General features: G+C 58.3%; 1 protein-coding gene across 10 annotated transcripts in view; it reads left to right on the top strand.

The window, feature by feature from the left end:
- The first annotated feature begins 1542 nt into the window (after positions 1-1542).
- NBEAL2 (neurobeachin like 2) overlaps positions 1543-14015 on the top strand; it is a 29984-nt gene continuing 17511 nt past the window's right edge. For 3 of the 10 annotated variants that reach the window (XM_074345009.1, XM_074345008.1, XM_074345007.1), the window contains exons 1-10: positions 1543-1817; positions 4333-4437; positions 10362-10450; positions 10524-10652; positions 10754-10835; positions 10919-11043; positions 11223-11305; positions 12941-13026; positions 13126-13408; positions 13570-13676. In XM_074345009.1, coding sequence (XP_074201110.1) covers positions 1767-1817; positions 4333-4437; positions 10362-10450; positions 10524-10652; positions 10754-10835; positions 10919-11043; positions 11223-11305; positions 12941-13026; positions 13126-13408; positions 13570-13676 — 1140 coding nt within the window. In that variant the 5' untranslated portion in view covers positions 1543-1766. Of the gene's footprint in view, positions 1818-4332; positions 4438-9652; positions 9761-10361; positions 10451-10523; positions 10653-10753; positions 10836-10918; positions 11044-11222; positions 11306-12940; positions 13027-13125; positions 13409-13569; positions 13677-14015 lie in introns of those variants that run through there. The other 7 variants (XM_074345014.1, XM_074345012.1, XM_074345017.1 and 4 more) reach the window with 6 other exon arrangements.

The following is a 14015-nucleotide window of genomic DNA, read 5'->3' as shown; positions in this document are numbered from 1 at the left end:
TCCTGAGAACTAAGCTGACAGTTGGTTTGGCCTCGACTGCAGCAGGTGGCCATGAGGTACAATGCTTCCCAGGGCCTTTCCTGAGTTAATTAGCATGCCCTGACAACTGAGAAACTTTGGCTGAAGTCAAGATCTTTTGACAGCATGTGCCATTTCCCAAAGCCACATCTCCTCCCACCTGCAGAGAGGAGGCTATGCCTCCTTCCTCCCCCCCACTCACTAAGGCTTGTCTCTCAGCAAGGCTGTTCCCTGCTTGGGGCCTCCCTTCCCAGGCTGGCAGAAAGTAGACTCCCACTCCCTTCCGAGTTTCCTTCAGAGGCCCCATTGCTATAGGCCCCTGTCCAAGTAGCCCCCACAAACAACCCTCTTGACCTCAGTATCAGGTGGCATGCCCTGCCAGGGCCTACTGTGCAAGTAGTATGCAAAATGCAGGTAGTAAGTGCTCAGGAAATGTCAGCTCAGAGGTAAGATAGATGGGGCAGGAGGAAAGGCCAGTGGAGGAGCTGCCCAGGAAGCCAGGAGGATAGATGAAGCCAAGAAGACAGGATGGGTCTGTCTCTTCTTGGCTACTCAAGGTCTAGGAGGGTCCAGACTGGTCAATTCCTCCAAATGACGGTAACTCTCTGGGTCCCACAAAGTTCCTCCCAGTCCCATCAAAGGGCCTGACCCTTGCCCAACGGCAGCCACCCCCCCCCCCGCAACCGCAACGGGGATTGGGAGAAGGTGGGTGAGAAAGAGGCCCTGGGTGATAGTGACAGTGGTTGTGGAAAGAGTCCGTCAAGCCTCTGTCCCTGTCCATGTTGTCCCTGGATGCCCAGGTGGTCCTCATTTGGCCCATCTGGGCCTCAGTTTCTCTGCATGCAAAACAGAGGCATGAGGCACTCTCTTGCCTTTAAACTTTTGAAGTTAAAAAAAAAAGATGTGACTCAAGAACTGAGCCCTAAAGTGGAGAGTGCCTCCATCGGAGCATCTAGGAAGGCTTCCTGGAGGAGTGGGTCCAGGCGAGGCGAGGACTGCCTAAATCTCCCAGATGGAGGGAACTGCTCCTGCGGAAGTATTTCAGGCTTGTTCTGCTGTTTCCTGGTGCGGGCCTCCGCCCCGCGCACTCCCGCCACACCATCCTGCCCTACAAACAGTAAGAGCAGAAAACTGGCACTTCAGTCGCCCCATAAAGCGCTTAGTCCAGGGCCTGGCACGTGATAAGCTGGTCGTGATGGTTGTTGTTAACATTACTTATGGAAGGACACTGCCTGTCTGCACCCGGCCCGCAGCCCCTTCCCCCAACCCCGCAAGCCTGTCCCTTGCACGAATGGTGGCCATTCCAACCAGGCGGGCTGCGTCCCAGTCACATCTAGACTTAAAGCAAGTCTGGAATCCCTCACCCCGACCCTAGTCCGAGAGGGTCAGAATGGCCCTTCCCCAGGCACTAGTGAAGGCACGGATTGCAGAGGGTGGGGCTGCTGGGCGCCCCCCGGAGCCGCCCTGACCTCAGGCTCCTCCTCCCGTCAGACGCCCCGCCCTTTGCTCGGTCCCGGGAGAGGCGGGGCGGCGGTGCCCGCCGCTAAGTGCAGGAAGCTGGGCTGCGGTCCGCGGGGAGGAGGAGGAGCGCAGCGGGGGCCAGCACTACTTCCCCCAAGTAGTACCGCGCCGCTCCGCCCTGGAGTGACGCCCTCCGCCCATGGGCCTGGCCGAGGGCAACTGGCGGGCGGCGCGGAGGAGGCGGCGGCAGCAGGTGGCGTGGAGCAGGGCCGGAGCCGGGCCGGGCCATGGCCGCCTCCGAGCGGCTCTACGAGTTGTGGCTGCTCTACTACGCGCAGGTGAGCCCGCCCCGCCCCGCGCCCGCCGTGCCCCCAGCTCAGCGCCCCCAGCTCCTGCTGCACCTGTGCCCAGCGCCACCTGGGCCGCATAAATGCGCTCGCGCGGGGCGTGCTTGGGCTCCGCATACACGTGTACGCCCCCGGCCCGCCGGTGCCCTGGCATTTATACCTGGAGACGACCCTCGCGGGTACGCAGGTCACAAGAACCACTTGGGTGGAGACCGCGCCTCCTCGGTTTTACCGGAGGAGAGAGGCCTGGACCAAGACGGCAGGGCACTTACCTTTATGGATGGGGAAACTGAGGCCCGGGGGAAAAAAAGACTGGCCAGGTCGGGAGGGGGTCTTAGCTTGCATTTGAGCTTGCCCTTCCTGTGGGCGCAGCCGCGTTGGGTGGTCGTGGCCAACGGGTCTGTGTGGGCTGGGGATCCAGGCATCACAAGGAGGGTATCCCTACTTCGGTCCGACTTGAGTCAACTCATGAGATCCCATGCAGCCAACTGAGTAGTGAGCTTCTCCCTGACCCCAGGCAGCCCCACCCGAACCGGGGAGGGGGCAGCAGAGGGGTGGGCAGTGGTGGATTCCAGGGGTCCAGCCAGAAGAAAAGATTCGCTTTGGATGCTGAGGGTGGGGATGTTTGAAAGGGTTGGAGGGAGGTCCTTTCCTCCTGAGCTCCCCCTCCTGTCTCAGAAACTACCTCAAGCGGCCTCAGATGGTGAAGGGAGCAACTCTGACCCAGGTGTCCCCCAAACTCTATGTCACACACATAGGCCCCCACTTTCCTTCTGCATCCACGGCAGGGAAGGAACCCAGGGTAATGCCTCCCTCCCCTTTACCCAGCACCAGCCTCCCTCCCTGCACCTGCCTGGCATCATGCTCCTGGCTCAGGTGTACCTTGGGCACAATGAACTATTGTGTGCCCCTTATCTCGTCACTGGGGGGAAGTTCATACTCAAACCAGCTGACCCTCTGTGAGGAGGTTGGCCAACTGTCTCCCAGGACTGCAGGTCAGGTCTGGGGCCCCAGGGACCTGGAATTCAGGCCATAGCTTTAGGTTTACTTATTTATTTGTTTTAGAGGAGGTACTGGGGATTGAACTAGGATCTAGTGTATGCTAAGCATGTGCTCTACCACTTGAGCTATACATTCCCCCCAGGCCATAGCTTCTTGAGCCTGCTCAGGTGGTGAAAAGTCCAGGCACCTGGCAAGAGGCAATGCTTAGAATAGAGTTCCTCTTTGGTGGGGACTCTCTCTCTCTTTACACCCCTGAGCCTCTGCTTTCCTATCTATAAATTTGGCACAGCCCTGATCTTGGATGGTCTGGACTTTGCAGAGGGGTAGCCAGTATGGCTTGTCCAGGCCAGAGAATTTTCCTGCTTCCCTGCCCCATTAGATCCCCTCACTCCAGTGTTTCTGTCTCCATGTCCAGAGGTTGGCCCTTGTGAAGAAGCAAAAGATTTGGAAGGAAACCTGTCCCTGGCTCTCATGCTTCTGATTACCCCTGTGGCCATGGCAGGTTCTTGGTCCTTAATTTCTTCACCTGTGGCTGGGTGGAGAGGGGCTTGAACCAGGTGATGAGTCTGGTGGCTGTTAGTGGTGGGTCTTCATGCTGCTGGGAGAGATTGTCTTTAAACAGTTTCCCTGGACTGTACGTCCAGCATGGTTGCCTCCTGCTGCCCCTTCTGGCTGAGCTCTGCAGATGGTCAGTCTCTCACAGGTGTTGAGCATTCATCTGTGCTGAGTCCCCTCTCCTTCTCCAGCTCCTTACTTCACAGGGCAGGTATGGGGCACAGGCTAGCTGGTTGTAGCCTTGGAAGTCTGGGCAGGCAGGGGACGTCCTGGGGCCAGGCAGACAAATCCAGGATATGAGTGTGAACCTAGGAGCCGGGAGGGGCCAGGTCGCCTGGGGAGAGGAAGCTCTAGCCAGCCTCCCAGCACTGCCTTCCTGCCGGCTTGGTCCTGCTTCTGCTCCCGGAACACGGTCCCCACCCTCTGTGCTGGACTCCCCAGGAGCGGTGGCTGTGCTGCTTTTGAGCCCTGCTAGTGACCTATCGTGTGTGTGCTTGGGGGAGAGGCTAAGATAAGGTAAGGGGTTGAACTAATACAGGGTGTTAAGAGACCCCTGAGTTGGCCAGCCACCCAGCCAGAAGGTTCCCCCAACACTTGCGCCCCTCCCTTCAGCCGTGAGAGCTGACATCAGCTGGCAAACCTGTTTCCCCAGTTGTGGCTCTAGGCCCGCCCCAGGAGCAACCCCTTTCTGCCCTCCCTTTCGCCTCATAGACCCCAAGTTCAAACTCACCCACCCACTACCTCTGTGGGCCCTCCTTAGCTGGGGTTCACGTGTGGGTGAGGGGTTGTGGGTGGCTACTGAAGGAGGAAGGAGGGGCCAGAGTGCCCTGGACATCACTCAGTCTGAGCCCCTCATGGCCCTAGTGGGGAAACCAAGGTTGTTGGACAAGTTTGGGGCAGAGTCCAGCAGAGCTCTGGCTCAGCCTCAGTCCTGTGTTCCTTTACCCAGGAAAGGTGTAGCCCTGTGGGCAGGAAGCCTCAGGTGGAACTGCACCCTGGGACAGCACAAGCAGTTTTCTCTGCGTGGAGCCTTCTCCCTCCTGTCTGGTCTGAGGTGACCTTCCTCTCCTGTCCCCCAAGACCAAGCTAGACCTGCGCCCAGGCATGTCCCCATCTGCATACTCATTGTGCTTGCTACTCTGCAGTTTCCCCTGCACCCCACATTTTTCAGTCGGTTCTTCTTGGGTATTAGCTGAGTGGCTGGGTGGAGGAGATAGGCCCCACAGCAGTGACAGATCAGGGATGTCATGCCAGAGGACTGAGTTTGGGCCTTGAGGGCTGAGGGCTCAGGAAGAGGAGGAGAAAGCATATGGCAGTGGGAAATACGAGAGGCAAGTTGTCAGGAATGAGAAGGAGGCCAGTAGGATGGACTGGCCTCAGTCTAGCAGGGCTTCCCCAGTGTGGGCTTAGGAAGGGGGTGAGAGGATAAGGGGACTGGGGACAGCACTCAACAAGCTGGCAGTTGGGCAGTGTGTAAAGGTTATGCGTGACATGTAAATGAGTGGCCACTTTTCAGGCTGGAGCAGTGGCATTGTTCAACAGCCCCCCAGTGAAAGGGAGCACCGGGGAGCATGAGAGATGAGGGGCACTCAGGGTCTCAAAGGTCAGGAACGGACAGGCATTCAGAGTACAGGGGGGCAGCCCAGGCTGAACTCTCCAGTTACACCATTGAGGACTCAGGGTTCCAGAGGGGTCAGGTCATAGCTCTAGGTGGCCTTGCTCTGCTCACCCCTCCCTGGTCCCTCACCCTTGACTAATGAGCTCTCCTGCCTCATGGAAACCTGTCAGGCCCTCTGCTCCCTCTGGGACCTTAGCTGTGTCATACCAGTGCCTCAGTTTACCCTCTTGAAGTGGGAGAAAGGAATAGCCTCCTTGGTGCTTGGCTCCCCCTCTATACCTCACAGGGGCAACCAGGGTTCCTTCCTCCCTGCCTTTGTTTTACTAGGGGAGGGGTAGGGACTGAGGTGACGGGGAGAGTAGCACAGAGTCCAGGGTTGGGGGAGGGGCGGGTAATCCCTGGAGCTGTTATGGTAGCTGGGGAGCTGATGTGGAAGTGTGGGGTCCCCATGGAAACAGGTCGGTTACTATGGGGACCCTGAAAGGAAATTCCGGGTTTCCATAGTGATAGGACAAGGGGAAGGTTAAGCCCTGGGGGGGTGTTATGGAGACCTGAAGGTTCACACCTTTCAAGGCCCTCTCCCCAGGAAAGGGGGAGAGACTGGCCCAGCCACCTAGGCATTTAGACCACTAGCCTCAGTTGTCCTTGCCCCTGGTGAAGTCCCCTGTTCCTGCTTCATTCCTTGGCCTGAGGTCCTCCAAGTCTGACCTCTAGTCTTCCTGGTATAGCCAGAAGCCACCTGCAGCTTGACATTGCCATCCCCCTGCTGATGCTGAGTGGGAAGACCTGAAAGAGGTCATCCTGAGCAGGCCCCATCCCACCCTGTCCCATTTCTGCTTGCCTGTTGCAGGAGGTGGGGTGCTTACTACCACCTAGGCAGCTCTGACTGGGAGGAGTCACCCACTGTGGAGTCCAGTCTTCTCTCCCTGCCCTGTTCCTAGTGCTGTTCTGGGGCCCACTAAGTTCCTCCCATTCTGCCTGCCTGGGACAGCCAGCTGTGGTCCATGGGACCGTGACTCTGCCAGTTAACCAAGATCTGCCATTCACCTGTCACTCGTGGAGGTGGGTGGGGAGAAGAAGAGTGTTGCCCTAGAATGCCAAAGGCTTGGGAAGGCAGAGCCCCTGGATTTGGGGGTAGAGCTCCCACTCACCTTACCATGTACTGCTGGGTGTGGTTGGAGAGCCTTTAGCTGTGAAGCAAAGGGATGGCTTTAAAGAGGCAGCTGAATCACAAGAGCTTAATGTTAAGTACCAAGGTACCAAGCGTGAGAACGAGGTCTGGATTGGAGAACCCATGCCCTCAACCACATTCAGTTTGGCACCCCTGACCTCTGAAGCACCACACAGGGCTGGGTCTTTGGGGAAGGTGCTGGCTCTGCTGGGGAGCATTTAGGCAGAGGAAAACACTGAGAGCAAAGCACATGCAGGCCTGTGAGGGTAGGGACAGGGAGTAATATCCTTGAGCCGGGGTATTCAGTGAATATGGGGTGCTGAGGCTGGAGATGAGGTGGGTACCACCCTTGCAGGGCTTCAGATGTCGGGTGAGGCTGTGGACTTGCCGTGAGCCTGTGGTAGGGTGGCTGACTGGCTGACAGTGGCGGACAGTGGTGGTAACTGATGTGTCCTGGAGGTGTCCGAGGTGCCGGGTGCTATTTAAGGAACTTCTGTGTTTTGCCCCATTGTGAGCCCCAAATGAGGTAATTGGGTAGCGATGGAGGATTTGGGGCAAGGTCTGAGCCCTGAGACACGGGGCAAAGCAGGGCTGATGTCAGGTTTGGGGTGAGGCAAGCCCGTCTCAGGCAGCATGGTGTCTGAAGCGCAGTGGTCCTTATCTCCCTGACAGCCCCACCCACCTGTCCACGCCATAGCCGCCTGCCCTCACCCCTCCCAGGTTACCTCAGAGTTCTGAGGAAGTGGCAGTTCCATGCCTACCCAGGGACTGTTTGGGCGCTCCCCTCCCCCAGCACTGAGTGTCCTCAGGGCTGGTTGGGCATAGATTGGGGTCCCTACAGGAGTGACTCAGAGACACTTCCCCCCTCCCCCAGACCCACAGCTTTCTTCCCTGCTGCAGGACCCTGGGAGGAATGTGGCTGCTCCTCATCTGCCTTCACAGGGGCACACGGTCAGGACCCTGGCCCAGTCAGGGTTGGGTGGGGACGGGGCTGGCCTGCTGATGTTCTTGCTCAGAGCTTGAAAGGGATGGGGGAGCTGGCCAAGGCAGAGCCTGTGCGAGGAGTGTGGGGAGCCCTAGCAGCACAGCCGCATCTCCCCAGCTCTGGAGCCCTCCACACGCAGCACTGCCTTCGTGCTCCCGGGCCCTGCCCTGCCTCCTGGCCTTGGCGCCTGCACGTCTCCCGCACCCTCCAGCACTGCAGCCTCAAGCCATGGGGCCCAGGTCAGAGCCAGGCTGAGGCCTCCCAGGGAGAAGAGGTGAGACCACAGGGTCAGGACAGGCAGCTACCCCTAGTTCTGTGCTTTTGAGATCCCTCCTGTCCCCTCCAGAGCCCACAAAGGTTGCCTTGATTGCCTCAGCCCTGAACCCAGCCCAGCCTGGATTTGCTGGAAGTTTGCAGCACTGGACAGGTCAAGGCTGTGTTCTAAGGATGGAAAGCAGGAGCGTGCAGAGTTTGAGGGGCCTGTCCAGGTAATGGCCATGAGGAGGACAGGAGGTTCCTGCTTAAATACCAAAAGCCCAAGTCACACATGGGAGGGGGTGTGGGGAGAGCAGAGGCCTGCACAGGAGGATGTGAATCACAGATGCAGAGGGCAGAGGAGCTGGAGATGCAGGCCCTGATTGGACTAAGGACCCAGAATGTCTGGCTTGGCAATTGAGCCTTTATCTTTGGGTCAGGCAGGGGGACATGGTCAAATGCAGGGTATCAGGTGCTCAGCAGAGCTACAGTGGCCAAAAAGGACTCCTCCCCCCCCCCCTTTTTTTTTATTGAAGTGTAGTTTTGGTTTTTTTTTTTACCACGTTAGCTTCAGGTGTATAACAAAGTGATTGAGTTACATGTATACATACATATATATTTTTAGCTTTTTTTCCACTGTAACTTATTACAAGAAATTGAATATAGTTTCCTGTGCTATACAGTAAGTCCTTGTTATTTATCTACTTTATATATAGTAATGTGTATCTGTTAATCCCGAACAGATTAATTTATCCCCCTCTCCATCTTTCCCCTTTGGCAACTATCGTTTGTTTTCTATCTGTAAGTAAAAAAGACTCATATTTGGGGTGGGAGATGACTGTGGTTTGACTAGGGGTGGTTTGGAGGGAGAAGAGGGGAGCATGGTGTCAGGACAGTTTTGAAGGTAGACAGGGGTCTGTGGGGTCATTGAGGCAGGGTCATGGGTCATGGGGTCAGCTTGAGCTGGCTGGCTTTAGCCACTATGAGTGGTCCTGGCCTAGAACAAAGGTCTGGCTTTTCAACATCCTCAGAGATAAAGCTGCAGCTGTGATAGTGAATGAGGCATCCTCTCTGGGGCCCCCCATTTCCCCCTCTGCAGTGGGAAGAATCGAAAAGAAAGAGTCTAAGAGCTCTGGCCTGCTCTGGTGTTTCAAGGTTGGGCATTATGGTGTCTTTGCTAGTTGACGGAAAGAAGAGGTGTAGACAGAGGTAGGTGAGCAGGGAGGTTGCCAGCCGCAGAGAGTGGAGAGTTAGTCATGGTAGTATGGGCCTGCACTTTGGTGGCCTTAGCCCCTCTCTGAGCCTCAGTTCTGTGACAAAATGCACAAGGAAGGTGCCCGACCACAGGGTGGAGGGTTGCTTTGCCTAGGTTTCTTGGGGGCCTGGTCCCATCTGCTAGGGTCAGGCCCCTTACCTGGGGCCTGTTCAGTCCTGACCTGTGATCTGGGGCCCACAAGTGGCAAAAAATTAGCCGTCCATCCAACAGTAGTTCTGGAGGTCCTTGAGTTGAGGTCCGTGGCACATGAGTTGCAGCCTCAGGTAGCCAGGTGTTACCTGTCATGTGTCCTTTGCCCCTACATCTTTCTCCAGTATGGTCCCCACCCTGCTTCTCTGTCCCTGGGAAAGAAGGTTGCCTTCTGAGCTCAGCTGTTTAGGGTGGGATCTCCAGATGGGGCCAGTGTGGAAGGAGGGGGCAAGGGAGGGATGGAAGGAGGCGCTCAGGTCCAGGATACCACCCACTCCATGCCCTGGGAGGGGCTTGGAGGTTGGAGCAGATTAGGGCTAGTCCTGGACTTACTCTACAGTGTCTCTGCAGCAGAAAGACCAGCAGGGCCAGGTGGGGAGCCGGGACACGGCAGTGGGGCGGGGCAAAGGAATGGATGGGTCCTCCTACATCGTTCCCTAGGCCGGAGGCCCTAAACCCAGGTCGGGGGCCTGTGGGTGCCTTGAATGAAGGGCACTATAGAGCAGGGATCAGAACCTGTCCCTGGATAGGCCTGCCCTGACTGCGGGACTCATGGTTGTAGAACTAGTTTCTGGTCCACAAGCTCCACCCAAGGCAGTGTGACCCCCGCCCCTCTGTGTTCCAGGCCCCGCCTTCAGTGCTAGGCTAGGTCCCTCACAGCTTCTCTCGCTCGGCCCTGGGTGCCCCAGGCCCCCCCACATCCCTGCGGTCTGCCGGGAGGAAGCGTCCCCCTTCCCCCACCGTGACTCTGCGCTTCCTGCCCCAGGGCTGGGGCGGGAGGGGACGTTTCCCGTTCACATCAAAGTTTCCCTGGCGGCGCCCAGACTGGGCTCAGCCCCTGTCCCTCTTGCCCATGGAACCAGCTCTGGGACCTGGGGTCCAGGTAACCAGCCAGGGTGGGCGGAGTTTCCTGGGGCGAGGTAGGGCCCTCTGCCTGTACACGTGGGGGATGTGTGTGTGCATCGGTCTGCATGGCTGATGGTGAACATGCATCCTGGGATATACAGTCAGGGAAGGTTTCCTGCAGGTGGCTGCTGCTAAGCTGGGAGAAGGTGGCAGGAGAGAGCCCAGTCCATGGCTTTTGGTTGGGGGAGGTTGGTGGGTGTGAGACCTTTAGCCCCAGCAACAGTGTGGGCCACAGCCACACCCCAGGCATGTATATGCTTAAGCCCCTCCCCTGTCCGTGTCAGGCTTGTCTGTGTCCCCAAGGGTTCAGGAAGTGGGAGCAGAGTGGGAGGCTGAGAAAAGCAGATGAGGGGCCTGGGGGAGAGATTAATATGTATGGCAGTCCTCTGATGCTGACTTTCCAGCTTCCTGTCCTCCTTCCCCATCCATCCCTCACTCCCTTTCTCCACCTCACTGCTCTGCCTCCAATTCCTGTCCAACGCCATTCACTCTCCACCTCTGTCCCCATCCTCTTGGCCCCCCCACCCACTGGGCCCCTTCTGCCCCCACCACTGTTCCCCTGAACTTCTTTCCTGCAGAAGGACCTGGGCTACCTGCAGCAGTGGCTGAAGGCCTTTGTGGGTGCCTTCGAGAAGAGCATCTCACTATCCTCTCTGGAGCCACGCAGGTGAGGCTGGAGCTCTGTGGAGGGCGGGAGACCTAGGGGTCTTTGGCGCCCGGTGACCCTCCCCTCCCTGCAGGCCGGAGGAGGCAGGTGCGGAGGTGCCGCTGCTACCCCTGGATGCGCTGCTTGTGCTGGCCAAGCAGCTGGACGAGGGGGACCTGGAGCAAGCCCTGCTGCTGCTCAAGCTCTTCATCATTCTCTGCAGGTGGGTCCCTGCTGTCTTCTCCACGGTGGGAGACCGTGGGACTGTGGGCCAGAGTCGGGGCTGGCATGTCACTGGGACCTTTCCCATCATTCACTCCCTAGGAACCCAGAGAATGTAGAGGCAGGCTGGGGCCAGGTGCTGGTGCCCCGAGTGCTGGCATTGCTGACCCGGTTGGTGGCTGAGGTGAGGTAACCTGTACCCTGGGGGGCGGCAGGTGGTAGCCATGGCTCAGCTAACCCCCCTCCACCCTCTCCCCATGCCTGCAGCTGAAAGGACCCCCACCACTGCAGGAGGGCTGTGGGCCCCAGCTGGAAAACATAGCCCTGCATGCCTTGCTTCTCTGTGAAGGCCTCTTTGACCCCTATCAAACCTGGCGACGCCAGCACAGTGGGTGAGAGGCAGTCCCCGGGTAGAGGACCCAGAGGAAGCTGGGGAGAGGAGGAGGGTGGCCACTCTGGCCAAGGGGCAGAGGTGGGAGGGGGCTGGTGTGCAGGCTGGTGAGAAGAGGATCACCCAGGATGGGTAAAATGCTGGCCTCACCTCGGCCTCTGCCCACTCCATCCCCACCAGGGAAGTCATCAGCTCCAAGGAGAAGAGCAAATACAAGTTCCCTCCTGCTACTTTGCCCTGTGAATTCAGCACCTTCTTCCAAGGTCAGGCCCCACCCCCTCTTTCACTTGGCCCCCTTGGCCCCGCCCCCAAACCTGAGCCCTTCCTGCAGTTCCCCATCCCATAAGCAGGACAGGATCCACTTACTGGAGGCTGCATGTGGGGCTGGGAGAACCATGGGAATTTGAGGGGGCCTCCAAAGGCGAGTAGGAGTTCAGGGGCAGAGAGGAGAGGGAGAGCATGTCTGGACAAAATGAGTAACTTCTATTTTCGGGAGGTGTCAATTTCCCTTCCTCCTTCTCTCCTATCTCCTGGGTCCCCCCCCAGTCACTGTACCCTACTCTGATCTGGACCATCTTAAAACTCTCTGGTCCAATCCCAATCCCTTTGTCCTGTAGCTACACCCAGTCTCCACTCCTCCTCCAGACACTGTTTAGGTGTCTCCTCTCCCTGCTCCCACTCTTCTGGGGGAGCTGACCCCCAGGACATCTCACACCATCTATTCTCCCTGGGTACCTTTTGCTCATGGGTTCCCTCCTCTCATTGGAGGGTGACTGGCCAGGGCTTTAGATGGGCTTGGAGGAGGATGCTGCCTGGACAGGGGCAGGCCAGGTTTGGGAAAACGGTGGCCTATTGGGCTAGAAAATATCTCTGTTTCTGGGATACCCCATGGAGCTGTGGACCGGAGCCTGGAGCAGGAATAACATCTCCGAGAGGAGAAATGCCCCTGGGGAGCCCCCTGCCTCTGTTCTCCCACAGCCTGGGTACTCTTCTTAAAATACAATGGATTTTGTTCCCGCTGCTGTAAATTCCTCAGTGGTGGCCTGACTCCATCAGGATCAAACCCCCCACCCCCCACAGCCTTCCTTGTCAGCCGTACTCATTCTCTGCTCTCCAGCCATGGTCCTGTCCTCTCATTCCTAGAATCCAACTAGTTACTCCACCTCTGAGTCTTTGCCCAGACTGTTTCCTCTTCCTTCACAGGCCAACAGCATTCTCAGGCCTCACGTCAAAAGCCCTGTCCCCTGGGGGCCTCCCACCCCATCCCACCAGAATCAAGGCAGCCCAGCTCTCTCCCTACCCCTAATCCATGTGACCCAGGGCTGGTCCGTTCTGCTCTCTGGGTTTCATTTCATGGCCTAGCATCCTGTCCAGCTTTGCTGGAGCAGGGCCAGGTGGGCCTCCCAGATATGACACTGTGAAAGCCCCTAGAAGTCCCCAGCAAGGGTGCATGGGGTGGTGTGTGGGGCATCTGTATGGCAGATACAGCAGGTCACGGGAAGCTCCAACCGTCACAGGGCAGAGGGACCAGGAAATTTGCATCTAAGAAACTAAACCCTGGGTTGCCATGGGGAAGTGTGGGTGTTTATATGCTCACTCTGGGGTCCCCACTTTGGGGCTTAAGGATCTGGGAAGCTGGCTGGGCTCTTAGGGCAGGGCTGTGTCCCCTACAAGCTCCCCAAAGAAGGGCTGTGTCCTCCTCGGACCCCCTAGCATAGAGGTATGACATTTTAGACCCCCTAGCACAGAACTGGGTCTTCTCCCTCAGAGTGGGCCTCCCGGCCATGTTCCTTGGCCAACTCCCCCCACCGCATCTTGTGTGGCCCCCTGGACCCACAGCCCTGCAAGCTTTGACATTATCTTGCCCTGTCCCCTGCCCCCCCATTTCCCCTGTCCAGAGAGCCTGCAGGATGCAGATCACTTGCCTTCCACGCTGCTACTGCGTCTCATTCACCTCTTTGGTGCTGTCCTTGCGGGAGGGAAGGTAGGTTGGGAGGAGCCTGTGGGCCAGAGGGTGGCCATCTCAGGGTGTCTCTGCTGGGTGAGCCCCTTGCCCATTGCCCGTCTCTCCCCATACCTGCAGGAGAACGGGCAGAAGGCTGTGAGCGCTGGCTCTGTGCAGGGCCTGCTGGGTGTGGTACGGGGCTGGGGCCACCGGCCAGCCCAGGACCCCCGCCTAGTGCCGCTAGCACTGGAGGCGCTGGTGGGTGCGGTACATGTCCTGCACACCAGCCGCACACCTCCCCGGGGGCCAGAGCTCCGAGCCCTACTTGAAGGCTACTTCCGTGTCCTTAATACTGACTGGCCGGCTGGGCCAAGTCCAGGCCCCGAAGAGGCTCTTGTCACCCTGCGGGTCAGCATGCTTGGTGGGTATGGGCCCCTGGGCTCTGGGGAAGGTGGCACTGGAAGGGGAAGGCCCAGGTGCTGATGGAAAGGCTGGACAGGCAGCGTGGGAAGTAAGTTTAAGGCTGAGTGGAGGTACTGCTGGGAGGGGCCTGGGCAGGGCTGACCCTTGAGCCCTCCACAGACGCCATCCCCACGATGCTGACATGCGAGGACCGTCCAGTGCTGCAGGCCACCTTCCTCAGCAACAATTGCTTTGAACACCTTATTCGTCTCATCCAGAACAGCAAGGTGGGCGGGGCCCAGGCTGGGGTGGAGGGCCTGGAACCCCGAGGCTGAGGGCACCATGGGTGGGTGCCAAGCTGCTGCTGAGGAAACCTGGGCCAGACGGGGCTGGGGGGGCCGTGGCTAGTGGGATGGCCTGTAATTCAGTGGGGGATCCCGGCGCCGAGGATGGCTTTGGACCCCATATGAGGTGGGTGTTGTGGAAAGGCGGGAGCTGCCCTGGGCCCTTGTTTTCCTTTTCCCCAGCCCCAAATGTAGGGGCAGGAAGACGTCTCAGCTGTTTTGGCTGCAGTGCCTATTCCTGCTCACTTATCTGTGCCCGCTCTGTCCCTCTGGGCAGGGCAT

The sequence above is a fragment of the Camelus bactrianus genome, chromosome 17 (assembly GCF_048773025.1).
Source record: "Camelus bactrianus isolate YW-2024 breed Bactrian camel chromosome 17, ASM4877302v1, whole genome shotgun sequence".
NCBI classification, from domain to species: Eukaryota; Metazoa; Chordata; class Mammalia; order Artiodactyla; family Camelidae; genus Camelus; species Camelus bactrianus.
Note: the sequence above shows the minus strand (reverse complement) of the source record. Positions and strands in the feature narration are given on the sequence as shown.